The following is a 13917-nucleotide window of genomic DNA, read 5'->3' on the forward strand; positions in this document are numbered from 1 at the left end:
AATCAAAAAAAGCTTGATTAATCTCAGCATGATCAAGTATCAGTTGATCATTTTGATTATAAATCTGATTAATTTGAAATTTAGTATAATTAGTCTTCAACTGATTAGCCAACAGTTTACCAACTTTGTCACTATGTACATAAAACTCACTTCTTGTTTTCTTTAATTGATTTACAATCAAGGACGAAAGTAATAAACTGTATTCCATTTGAAGTTCAGTTCTTTGTTTATACAACTCCTCAGAGGGAGCTGTAACATATTTCTTATCAATTTCCTTAATCTTGTCCACAATAACCAGCTCCTCCTGCTTCAGCTTCTTCCTCAAAACAGCAGAATACGAGATAATCTGACCACGAATATAAGCTTTAAAAGTATCCCAAAGGATGTTCATAGAAATATCTTCTATATAGTTGATTGTAAAAAAAAGATCAATCTGTTCATTCGTAAAGTTAACAAAATCCAAGTCCTGAAGCAACAGCGAATTGAAACGCCATTGTCTATTATTTTGTGTATTGGCCTGAATTTTAATAGAAAGCTTAAGTGGAGCATGATCCGAAATGGTTATAGAATCATAATCACATTTAACCACTGAAGAAATAAGACGAGAGTCAATAAAAAAATAATCAATTCTGAATAGGAATGGTGAACATGTGGAAAAAAAAGAAAAATCTTTTTCCTGAGGATGCAAAAAACGCCAAATGTCCATCGACCCAGAATCAGAGAGGAATGAGTTAGTCAAAGTTGCAGATTTATTGGGTAAGGTCTGTAAAGGAGCCGAACGGTCCAAAATTGGAGATAAACAAGTATTAAGATCTCCGCCCCAGATCAGTGAAAACTCATTCAAATTTGGGAACAGATTAAATAGTGATTTATAAAATTCAGGACAGTCCATATTGGGAGCATAAATGTTAACCAAAACTACCTTTTTATTAAAGAGTAGACCACTAACCAATAAAAATCTACCATTCGGATCAGAAATAATATCATGTTGTACAAAAGTAACTGAGGGGTCTATAAGAATAGAGACACCTCGAATCTTAGCGTTCGAGTTCGAAAGAAACTGTTGACCCTTCCAAAATTTAAAAAAACGTAGTCTGTCGCCCCTCCGCACATGGGTCTCTTGTAAAAATAGAACATGTGCTTTAAGTCTCCGGAATACTTTAAAAACTTTTTTCCTTTTAATTGGATGATTAAGACCGTTAGTATTCCAAGAGACAAAATTAATAATAGACTCCATAAACCCTAAAGTCAACCCGCAAAAAAGAGGATTGACAATAGGTTTGACCCACGAACCTGGAAAGGGAACAGAACAAACAAGAGATAACGGGAAGGAGAACGCAACCAATGCTTCAGTAATGTAAATAGCCCAAGAAGAAAAAAACTAAAAAGTGAAGCCCCTCCCACCACCCCCCACCCCATGACCCCAAAGCTAAATCTAAAGCAGACCAGCCAGAAAGAAGCAAGCACTAAGACTACCCCCATGACTTCCGATAGACGCTCACTAAAAAAAAGTGTAAGTATAAAAAAATCAGCTAAAGTTATAAAACAGTAAAGGAATAAAAAAAAGTAGACCAATTAAGACAAACACAATATAATACAAAGAAAAAGCCAGTAAATATAAAGAAAACCGTAATGAACAACAGACCCTATGATTAAACGAAAAAAAAGAAACGAGTTAATTAACACAGACTAGTTAGGAAAAACTACAAAAAGTACATTTGGAAACTACAAAGTTTAAGGCCTCAAAGGAAATACGTGAAATGATGCTGCGGGAATAACCACCCAGAGTCCCCAGGGAAAAAGAAAGGAATGACGCAGTTGAGAAAAAGTTTAGCAACCATATTAATTAACCAAAAATAAACTTTTCTGCCCATATAAAGCAAAAAAAAATTAAACCCAACAGATTAACAGCCTCCGATCAAATGGAAATAATTAAAAATTACGATTAAGATGTTGAAGGTGAAAATTGATCCAGGTAACTCTGGGCATCCGATGGAGAATCAAAAAAACGGGGAGCCCCAGCAGGCGTGTGAATCTTTAAACGCGCAGGGTAAAGCAGCACTGGTTTTAAATCCATCTTGTAGAGTTCCGACATCACACATCTGTAACGAACACATTGATCCTGAATCTGTTTACTGAAGTCTTCCACGAACCGAAAATGAAGATCCGAAAAATCAATGTAACCTTTAGGCCGAGCGAATCGAAGCAATTTCTCCTTGTCTTGAAAGTAATGAAATCGTAGAATAACATGTCGAGGTTTATCTGACTTAGATGAATATGATGGAACTCTGTGAGGCCGATCCAATAAAGGTGGTTGGTCAGGAAATACGGTAGGAAATGCATCTTTTAAAAGTTGAGACAAAAAACTTTATAGGGTTGTCAGATTCGGCAGCTTCACGAATACCAATAATTCGAATATTCTGCCGTCGCATTCTGGATTCTAAGTCAGAGTTTTTAAAAGTCAGAAAGTCAAGTTTTTTCTTCATTACAGTAATTGTTTCTTCAATTTTCCCCATCTTGAGTTCATTTTGTTGCGTGGATTTTTGAAGATTAAATATAGCAGACTGATGTTCCGTGATAGATGTTTGCATTTTATCGATTGCATCAGCAATTTTCTGGAGATTAACTGAAATTTCTGCACGAATCAGCTGCGTTATAGAGGTTGAAATTTCCATTTGAATTAGATCCGATATAGCTTTCAAAGTTAACGGTGGTTCAGTCGGAGGAAGATCGGTACCTTTCGGTCTAACCGGAGGTTTGCCGTCTTTCCCATTTTTCCCGTTCTTAGACATAGCAGACCGTAAAAGCATCCGAATATCAAAAAACACAGTAGGTTTCAAAGTATTATAAAAGTCGATGCCTTAATGGTTAGCTTAATATAGCTGATCATAGGAAAAAAACTCAGAGGTAATGGAGCGAGTCAAGAACACGACTTCACTCTATGAGCTCTACTGGAAGTCTCCCCATTCCCACAATCCTGATTGAGAAGTTGCAGAACCTGGGCCTCTGTACCTCCTTCTGTAATTGGATCCTCAACTTCCTAACCAGAGGACCACAGTCTGTGTGGATTGGTGATAACATTATCCTCTTCGCTGACGATCAACACTGGCGTACCTCGGGGATGTGTGCTTAGCCCACTGTTCTGCTCTCTGTATACACTTGACTGTGTGGCTAGGCATAGTTCAAATACCATCTACAAATTTGCTGATGATACAACCATTGTTGGTAGAATCTCAGGTGGTGAAGAGAGGGCGTACAGGAGTGAGATATGCCAACTAGTGGAATGGTGCTGCAGCAGCAACCTAGCATTCAACGTCAGTAAGTCAAGAAAGCTGACTGTGGACATCAGGAAGAGTAAGATGAAGGAACACATACCAATCCTCATAGAGGGATCAGAAGTGGAGAGAGTGAGCATTTTCAAGTTCCTGGGTGTCGAGATCTCTGAGGATCTAACCTGGTCCCAACACATTGATGCAGTCATAAAGAAGGCAAGACAGCAGCTATACTTTATTAGGAGTTTGAAGCGATTTCGCATGTCAACAAATACACTCAAAAACTTCTATAGTTGTACCGTGGAGAGCGTTCTGACAGGCTGCATCACTGTCCGGTATGGAGGGGCTACTGCACAGGACCGATAGAAGCTGCAGAAGGTTGTAAATCTAGTCAGCTCCATCTTGGGCACTAGCCTACAAAATACCCAGGACTTCTTTAGGGAGCGGTGTCTCAGAAAGGCACCGCCCATTATTAAAGACCTCCAGCACCCAGGGCATGCCCTTTTCTCACTGTTACAGAAGCCTGAAGGCACACACCCAGCAATTCAGGAACAGCTTCTTCCCCTCTGCCATCTGATTCCTGAATGGACTTTGAAGCTTTGGACACTACCTCACTTTTTTTTAAATATACAGTATTTCTGTTTTTGCACATTAAAAAAAATTATTCAATATACGTAATTGATTTACTTGTTTATTATGTTTTATTTTATTTTTTTTTCCTCTCTCTCTGCTAGATTATGCATTGCATTGAACTGCTGCTGCTAAGTTAACAAATTTCATGTCACATGCCGGTGATAATAAACCTGATTCTGATTCTTCCAGGAACACCATTCTTGTTTAGTGTTTTCCTTATAGTGGACACATGAACAGAGACTTTAGCAAGTTCTGGAGATTTCTGCAGGTCTTTCGCTGTTACCTTGGGTACTTTTTCACCTCCTTCAGCATTGCATGTTGTGCTGTTGGTGCAATCTTTGCAGTACACCCACTCCTAGGGAGTCCTGGCTGATGAAGCTCCTTAATGATGGATGTCGCCTTTTTGAAGCATCGCCTTTTTTAAGACATTCAGATGGAGATGTAATGTAAAGATTTTTACTCCTCATATATGTGAAGGATGTAAGAAATAAAGTCAATTCAACTCAATAAGATTGTTGCAACACCACTCAACCAGCTGATCTATCTCACTCCTGTGTGCTTCTTTGTGAATATCCGAAATTCTGCCAAAACAGTTGTATTACTGGCAAATTTAGAGATGGCACCTGAGGTTTGCCGACCCATACAGTCAAAGTTGTACAGAGAGTAGAGTAGCAGGCTAAGTACACATCCTTGAGTGCGCCAGTGTTGACTGTCAGCAAGGAGGAGATGTTATTTCTGATTTGCACTGACCACAGTCTCCTGATGAGGAAGTCAAGAGTCCAGTATCAATACGACAGGGTCCATGTTCTAGTGCGAAGAACGACCCAATGATTGAACGATTTAAATGCCTGGCCGAATGGATTGAAAAGGCAGGGTGACGGGACTGGAGGCGAGGGTCAGGCCGGTTCTGCTCACTGTTCTGTGACATTTACACTGCTCCCTGTGGCACTGAGGGTGAGGTCTGCTCCTGGCTTCCTGTCTATGAGATCTGCGATGAGTTGCTCTGCTATGTGGTGAATTAAGGCTGGAGCTGTGGGCCTGCTTCGGGCTTCAAGTCTATGGATTTATTTTCATTCTGAATGTTGTTGTGTGCTTTTATTGTTTGCATGATTTGTTTTTTTTATCCCTCTCTCTGCACATTGGATGCTTGTTAGCCTTTCTTTTAAAATGGGTTCTTACGGGTTTCTTGTTTTGTGGCTGCCTGTAAGGAGACGAATCTTAAAGTTGTATAATTTATATATACTTTGATAATAAATGTATTTTGAACTTTGAAAAGTTGCAGGAGGAGGGACAGAGGCTTAGGTTTTGAAGTTTGTTGATTAGTATTGATAGTGTTGAATGTGGAGCTGTAATCAATAAGCAGTAACTTGATACTAGTATTCCAGGTGGTCCAAGGCCAAGCAGAGAGCTAATGAGATTGTATCTATTGTGGTGATAGGTATATTGCAGCGGGTCCAGGTCCTTGCTCAAACAGGAGTTAATTCCAGCCATGACCAGCCTCTCAAAGCACTTCATCACAGTAGATGTGAGCACAACTGGGCAAAAGTCATTGAGGTGGCTCACTCTGCTCATGGACACTGGTATGGTTGATACCCTTTTGAAGCAAATGGGAACCTTCGACTGCAAAAGTGTGAGACCAAAGATGTCCTTGAACTGTTCTACTGTGCTACTTATACTGCCCTATATTCTAATTTCATGTATTTACCCTGTACTGCTGCTGCAAAACAATACATTTCATGTCATCTTAGTCAGTGATAATAAATCTGATTCTGATTTTTAAAAAATTATGTTAAGTACTTTCATCTCATTTTCTGGAGGGTGGTAAGAGGAAGAAAGGTTAACACTGTAGTTACATTGCAAAGCTTCAGGCTATCTCAAAGCAGCTATGAACTATTAGGAGGAGAGAAAGCACAAAAATTTGCTACACCAGCAAAGACAAAATTGGTTGATGGAATGATTCTATATTGTAAATTCCATGAATTAACTCTAAGGTTTAATGAGTCTTGTTATGCTATCAAACACAGCAGCCAAATTACAAAGTGAAAGGATCAACTAACAGTCAAAGGATTAATAACCAGCTGACCTTAGTAACTGCTGGCCAGAAGCCTGAAATAATTGTGCTGCTCTATTCTATTGTTATGGGCTTAGTTAAATGCTTCAACAGAAACAGAGCTCGCTTCCTCAATACTGTTCAACAGTGGGCCTTCAGTCTGTTCAGTGATCTCTTAGCTGAGAGCCACACATGACAGAAAGTGACAGTAATTTTTTCTGCTGACTGAAAAGTATTTAGATATTGCATCAAAAGAGTTTATTTATGAAGTAGCTTTCATGTTATCAGGATATCCCATAGCATATAAACTAGTGTAGTGACCACTTTTGTTCTGTAATTAAACATCAAACTCTGAGCAAGACAGCAGCTTCAGTGAAAAACCATTCATCTAGCTCCTACCTACCTATGATGGCGGCTGATTGTGTTGTCTTAATCAGTGGCAAGGCACTGTCATAAGCTTCTTTTGGAACAAAAACCGATCGGTCCTTTAGTTTGTTCTTCTTCAGGATCCGGTGCAGCTCGTTCAGCAGCCCCACCCATTTATTTTTCTCATTCTCACTGTCAGCCAGTATCAGGATTGAACATTTGTTGTTGGATGTTGACATCTGGGAAGCTGTAACCTACAAGGAGGAAACATGTTTGGAATTAAAGGGGAGCGGGTCCAGTTATCAGTGTTTGCAGCTTAAAATGGTCTGCCTATCATTACTTCATCTGTAGTTTACAAGCTTCAAATGTGTTTTATTTGAAAAGTTAAAAATATCAATGGAAATAACTAATTGAATGGAAAATTAAATTTAAAAAAATTTTCTGTGCTCAGTCTTTTGATTGCTTGACTGACGACTAATTTGCACTAATGCAGCTGATACTCTACTCTCTGCCCAATTTTGCCGACCAGAACTTAATAATAATGGTTTAAAATAGAGAACCTGCAAATCTCTACAATGACGTCTCCACTATAAATGGTCTGCCTACACCAATGCAGTCCCAACAATTATGGTGTTCACATTTATCCATATTTATCATAGGCAACCACTTACGTAGTGAGTAACTTGTGCCAACTATTACCAAAGGAACGGATTAGAAAGAGCACTACAATTAGCAAACACCTCCATCTCCAACCTTGCTTTGAGGGAAGGCCTTTGATGAAGCAATATAACTCTGGAATAATGAACTGGTATACCCATGTTCTAGAGCTGAGATGATTAACCTCAATAACCATCTTTGTACAAGGTATAACTGGTACACAATGGAGAGCTTCTCTTCACTCATTTCAAATTACCAGATCTCTGTAACGGTATCATCACCTAAACTCTGAAATTCAGCTTCTTTGTCCATTTTTGTATGAACACAAGATGAAGTTTGAAAAAAGGTTACTGGTTAATACGTGCCACTTGATAGCATTGTTCTCAACACCATTCATTACCATTTGGATAATTGAAAACAGGCTAATGAAGTGGTAACTAGCCATATGGAATTGTCCTGCTTTGATACTTGAACAAATACCAGTGTGATCTTGGCTAGCTAGTTCTGCAGTATATTCCTTCAGTGCTACTGACAGGACGTGGTTAGGCCCATTATCTTTGTCAGCTATTCCTCAATGACATGGAGTGAATTAAATTAGTAAAGGGTAGCTTATATAAAGTTAGTTCAATGCCAGGAAGAAATCAAACAGCTAGTCTAGGTAAAGCAGGCCTGGCCTTCAAAAATATCAATAATGTAACCCTTTTTAGGTTTACAGAATAACTGCCAGATGGGACACCAGAAAGGAGACCCTAACTTTTCTTCAGAATGGTGCCAATGGAACCACCAGGCATTCTTTTAGAAGAATGCAACAAGACTGAATGAAGATACCTTCGTATTGCCTTATACATAATTAATCAAAATAGAATGCTTTATATAATTATTTCCAGAGTGTAGCTTTTATTTTTATTTGTTCTGTTTACAAACCAGTGGATCTTTCTATCTCGCCTTACAAAGAGGCAAACATGACTCAGATTCTGCCTCCATTGTTAGTAAATTTCAAACATAACAATATGCTGCTAGTATTCATCTTCTACAACTGCAGAAAACTAGGGCATATAATGAGACCTGGCAAATATCAGGCACAAAATGTGACAGCTTTATAAGTCACTTTGTGTTCACACTGCTCCACCTGACCATAAATGGAATTAAAATATGAGTATTCTTTTGAACATTCAAAGCTTGTTAAACAAAGCAAAGATCATATTTTCACAGTAAAAATACCACTGCAGCACAATTACAATCACGTGGTTTAGTAATTAAAGCTTTTGTTAGGACATAAAACATAAAATGGAAGCTTTATTTGGCACATAAATGATGGACTGAACAATTTCTCTCTGTGCTGTAAGTACTACAATTCTGTCATACTTCATGGAGGTTGGAATTGCAACAAAAAAACACTAACAAATTTCAGACATCTCTCCTGCAGAATAGAGTTGGGCAAGGTTCAGTGATATATCAAACGCAGAGCTTTCACATCGGTAGTTCCCTGTACTGGTTATATAACTGTGCTATATATCTCCTGCACAAGGACTCTGAGGAAGAACTTCCACCCTAAAAGTAATAACAGTCAACTGATGGAGCAAAAAAATTTAAGTATTAATTAACTAAGAGATTAATTAAGTAATGACCAAGTCATTCACACACAATTCTTTTTTAGGGAATTAATTTGAGCCAAGAAAAAGTCTGTAATGAATGTGGACATCACTGGTATGACCTCTTTTAATGCTGGTGGTTCAGAGAAGTGGCAGTGGGACTTCTCCTTGAACTAACATAGTCCAATGGGTGATGATGCTCTCCACCTAGAAGGTAGGTTGGCAAATTCTTAATTCTTTTGTTGGAAAATCTGTATCTGCTAAGTAGTTTTAAATGCTGACTGTCAGGAACTTGTGAACCTCTGATTACTGGTTAGTTTTTAGCAATCTTATATTGCTCATGATTGCACCTCCTACTGGTTGTGGCTCATTTCAAATTAGCATTTTAGTCACTGGTTACTTCCCAGATCCTTGGATAGACAGATAATTTCACTAAAGCTTTCCAGCTCATGCATTAGACAGTCACAACAGATTAACAGAGAAAGAGGTTGAAAAGGAAGGAAAAGACGTCCATGAAGTATTTTAAGGTGAACATTGAGATTTAAATGCATGCTGGGTAAGAACAGGAGATGCATTATATTTAGGCCTGATCACTGGGTAAGTAGTCCTTGGAAGGTCTACAGCATCAAGGAGTACCTACCAGGAGATTCCAAAGAAATGGAAGCATAATGTCCATGAGGAATGTACAGCATTAATTGTACAGAGTAAAAAAATACCTTAATATGAGTTGCAGTTTTACGGTCGCGTGCGGAATGAAGTTTCGGGGTCTGTTTAATAGGCCCAACCCACCTACCCGGTTCTGCTGTAAGCGGAACCTAAGGCAGAGAAGAGAAAATCTACATCAGAGGTACACCTGTCAGAAGGGGCTCAAAGGTGTAAGGAGAAAGGGTAATAAATTCGGAAGGGGTTCAAAAATGTAGTGAAGAACAACTTGCAGAGGTTATTCAATTCCTAAGATGAGTGAGTTAGGTGATATGCATGAATAAGGTTGAGCCTATCTGAGCAAGTTGGGTACTTGCTCAAACTAGTATCTAATCTTTTAATTGACAGATTTCTCCAGTGGAAGTCAAATACATAGTGTTGGAGTTGGCAAATATTTAACGTGCTCAACTTTGGTGGCAGAAGGCAGAAACCTTGTGACTAGGAAGAGAATCAAAGCCATTTACCTCACTCACACTCTCATACTTTGTTCCAGTGTAGATGAGAAATAATATGGATTCCTATGATAAATTGTGACATATATAGTACCAAAGTTAATTAGTTATCTTTCATGCATATGAAATACCACTCCTGTGCATCATGCTCCAAATCCCTTGCCTCTTCTCACTGATAACAAACTCAGATCAGATCCATTGACCCAACCTTTTGAGAATGGTCTCGTGGCCCATATAGGTACTACTCTTCAGGTCAGTTCTGTTGAAGAATCTTTGCTCATGAAAAATATCAGGAATGTACAGTCTGTATCGGGAAATTTGGACTAACAGCAATTATACGATCTACTTCATGGAAATCTAGGTGCAGGCTGGTTTCTGTATGAGTAATACACCATTAATCTGATCCATTCAGTCATTGGTGGTGTTGGACTAGCTGATGTCCCAGTCTCTCGGATACTATTACACTAACAGAATAAGGTAAGTTCAAGAGAGTATGGGAACCAGGGCCCTGGTGGATTAGGAGGGTGGAAGCTAGGTCCCATGTGACTAGGCAGGGAATGTGGTAAATAGGTTCCTGGCAAGTGGAAAAAGAAGTGAACATCACATTGCTAACAAGATGCCTAATGACTGGGATTTCTGAATAGTTAGACAGTAGACTCTTAGAGTTTGACTGTTTTAACATGATGCTTTAACATTAGAAAAGGTGGATGTTTTGGTGCCAGGTTTACTGTTTGTCTCCTGAACTTATACTTGTTGATTGGCCTTCTATTCTTTGGCAATGACAAGAAATATAAAGTGAGAGCATCAAAATATATTATATATGTAATAAAAAAAATAACAAAGAACAGGAAAGTTGTGTTAAATAAAACAGAATTCTCTTTCATGTAGATTGAAGGAAAGGGGGAGGGAATGCAGAAAATATCACATTGATTGTCACAGAAAAAAGCTATAGTAGGTACAAAGGTCGATGCTGGAGGTATTGTATGGAATCACTTTCACAGAAAAACACCACCAACACAGCAATGAATTCATAGATTCATAGTGGACATTGGGGTCCCAATCTCAGTATCCAAGCAGAGGGAAGCAAACAAACATTTTAATCACAATTTTTTTTAGAGATACCTGGATCTGAAGGATCATCAGCCTAAAAACTGCAGGACATCTAATCAGCGAGGTTTGCATATGACAAAGAACAGCATTTGCCTCATCCAATCTATGTGAGCCCCAGAGCATCTCACCATTTCCATTCCATTACTCATTTCCTTTTAACCTATCCTCTCTCACATGCCCGTTAACAAAACCATGTCCCCACCCCATAATTCCCCTATTAATCATCTACACAAGGAGAAAATTAAAGTAATCAGTTCATATTAGAGTTAACATATGGGAGAAAACTGGAGAACTGAGAGGAATCTCACTCGATTGCAGCGAGAACATGCATACTCCTTGAAGATATCAGAATCCAACCAGGGTTGGTGGAGCCTTGAAATAACAGTAATACCACTGTTCTGTCTCTGTTACAGGGCATGCTTCTACAGCACAATGGACAATGAGGCTGGAAATAGAAATCTCTGGCAAAATTAACACAGTGTCTTGAGTAAAGAACACTGCAGCAAACAGAAAATACCAATATGTGGTGGATCTTCAAAAAAGTACAGAAAAGAGACTAGTTGCTATTGTAGGATAGGTAAAAAGTTGGCAGAACAACAGAAACTGGTGGTTATAGTGTGTTCTTTGTATTAGAGAGATAAAGATGTTGATGTTCTCTTTGTTGCAAACACCAGAATTTACAGAGGACACAAAAAATGAAAATGAGTTAAAAGTTGACAAATGGACTAGATACCCCCTAAAACTTATTCCAACAGAATTCATCTCATTTTATCAGATATGCTCCTTTTGTTCCATTCACCTTCGCTGCAATTTAAATTGCTTCCTCTCTTACCCAGTTCTGATGGAATCTAATATAACTTTGGTAACGAACAGGACCATGTCTGATGAAAAATGGGGAGACAACTGACAGCTGTTACTGCTTGGAAACATAGGTTCTTCGGCATCTGTCAGACAGATGGTAATAATGAAGTGACATGAAGCGAACAGAAATTATTAACTCCAGAGCAAGAAAATCTTTTAGCATCAATGAAAGCAAGTTTACCTTCCCTTCTTCATGGTAAGCAACATGCAGAGCATCAAAAACACACACACAATTAACATTGCTGTCATGTTGAAGGGCTTGGTTTGTAAAGTTTAAACATTACACACATGCTATACAGACACAGCAGGAACTTTACAATCACAAAGCTTCAGTTAATAGGCACTTGAGCATAGCTGAAGTCAGAAAGTGCTCCTAGTCGTTTCCTTACTGAAGCATTGTGCAAAAAACAGCAAGATACAAAAATAAGCAATAGTAACTGCAGAAAAATTAGTTATTTCCAACGAGTTTCAAACAGGTACTTAAGAACAATAAGGGAGCAACTTCCATTTCTTCTATTAAAGTAAGCTTTCATGCTTTGTTTTACTTATACATAATAATGCTTGTTGTGAATATTTTCTACGATGGCATACTGGTTCCTATCCCATACAACAAATAACCATCTTTCAGAAGCTTAAGATCAGTGGCCGATGCTCCTGGTATGAAGTTGAGCCAGAAAATCCCGCAGTTGTGGCTGGACTTGAATACCAGGCTAGCCTTTCACTCCTGTCATAAATGGAGCAGGCTATCAAGTTGAGAGCAGGCGACAGTGAGAGTTGAGGGAATGCCTATAGGAATGGGTTGGGTTTATCTGGTGGTGCAGGCAGAAGAAAAGAGACAACGACAAATGAAGGGTGGGAGAGATAGAGAGGGGGAGGGGGGAGAGAGAGAGAGTGTGTGTGTGAGAGAGTGAGAGAAAGAGTGTGTGTGTGAGAAAGAAAGAGAAAGAGTGTGTGAGAAAGAGAGAGAATGAATGAATGAATGAATAATGGGCCATTTATCTTTGCAATTTTTCCTCCCATTTATGTGAATGATTTATTCATTAATTTGTGATATTGTTAATGTTTATCTTAAAGGGTAAAACAACGTTCCATTACCCTAAAGCAAATTGAAAATACCATACTAGTCCACTTAACTTTGCCAAGCCATTCTCTGAGGTTCCTGTAATCTGGAGGTTAGGAAAGAAGAGGATGCCAAAGAAGTGGAATGGAGTAGAGAGCAGTGAGTGAGAATGATGAATAAAGAGTGTGGAGGTAAGGAGAGAGAATACAGAAAAAATGAGCATGGAGCAGAGAATGGGAAGGGAAAGAAAGGATAAAAGTAAGAATGAAAGAGATTATTGAGAAGAAGAAATCAAGTTAGGATAAACACACAAGCAGCAATCGCATGAGCAAAATGATCACAGGGAGGAAGAGGAGAGAGTGGAGAGAAACAAAGAGAGGTGAGGAGAAAGAGTGTCCAAGGTGGAAGAAGGTGGTGAAGGATACAACAAAGGAATGGAGGAAAGAGGCAGGGTAATAATTGCATTTAAAATGAAAGAAAGGGACGGTAATGCACTGACTTCTTGTGTCAGGAAGCTTTGAAGGATCAATAAACAGCATTACATCAAATTTGTTAGTTTAGGAACTGCTGGTACTTTTAGAGCTCTTAATAAGTTTTATTCTAGTTGTGAGAGCATCCATTCAAAAAGGAAAATACACTACTTTCACTGAAACATCAAAAATCTGTGCAGAAAACAGCACTGTTAGGAAGCATACTATTATAAAAATATTTGAAAATATCTTAAAATTTTTTTAAACATGACAGTTTAAATATGCTTATGTGAGTGTAGACCCAAAGTTATATGACATTCCAATGATGCGATTTCACTGTAATCCCACTGATTATTGCCTCCCTCCCCACTCAGATAAAAACATACCAAAACACTACTTACCCTGAATATACAGGGTACATCCTTCCTGTTGGCATGAATAACATCAGAAGCCAACACAGAACTTACTGAAAACTCTTCATCCCTGGAGGAAATTAAAATGAAAATAAAATTTTAATTGGAAATTACAACAACATTCTGATCATAGTGAATTCTCTGCTGATAAAATGGTGTTTTTTTTGGCAAACGAAATGCAAAAGACAAAATAACTAACTTTATCTATACTTGCCAAGTGTACATTGATCTGTACTTACATTTTGGACGTTTGTGAAAATACAAATCTAATTCAAAATG

The 13917-nt window shown here is 38.4% G+C and overlaps 1 protein-coding gene across 9 annotated transcripts in view; it reads right to left on the reverse strand.

The window, feature by feature from the left end:
* The window catches only part of LOC140191079 (serine/threonine-protein kinase MRCK alpha-like), a 596213-nt gene that overhangs the window by 51653 nt on the left and 530643 nt on the right, over nucleotides 1-13917 (reverse strand). For 5 of the 9 annotated variants that reach the window (XM_072248164.1, XM_072248182.1, XM_072248158.1 and 2 more), the window contains 3 exons: nucleotides 13627-13708; nucleotides 9287-9385; nucleotides 6359-6575 (listed from right to left, as the gene is read on the reverse strand). In XM_072248164.1, coding sequence (XP_072104265.1) covers nucleotides 6359-6575; nucleotides 9287-9385; nucleotides 13627-13708 — 398 coding nt within the window. The remainder of the gene's footprint in view (nucleotides 1-6358; nucleotides 6576-9286; nucleotides 9386-13626; nucleotides 13709-13917) is intronic. The other 4 variants (XM_072248222.1, XM_072248216.1, XM_072248199.1 and 1 more) reach the window with 1 other exon arrangement.

The sequence above is a fragment of the Mobula birostris genome, chromosome 2 (genome assembly GCF_030028105.1).
Source record: "Mobula birostris isolate sMobBir1 chromosome 2, sMobBir1.hap1, whole genome shotgun sequence".
NCBI classification, from domain to species: domain Eukaryota; kingdom Metazoa; phylum Chordata; class Chondrichthyes; order Myliobatiformes; family Myliobatidae; genus Mobula; species Mobula birostris.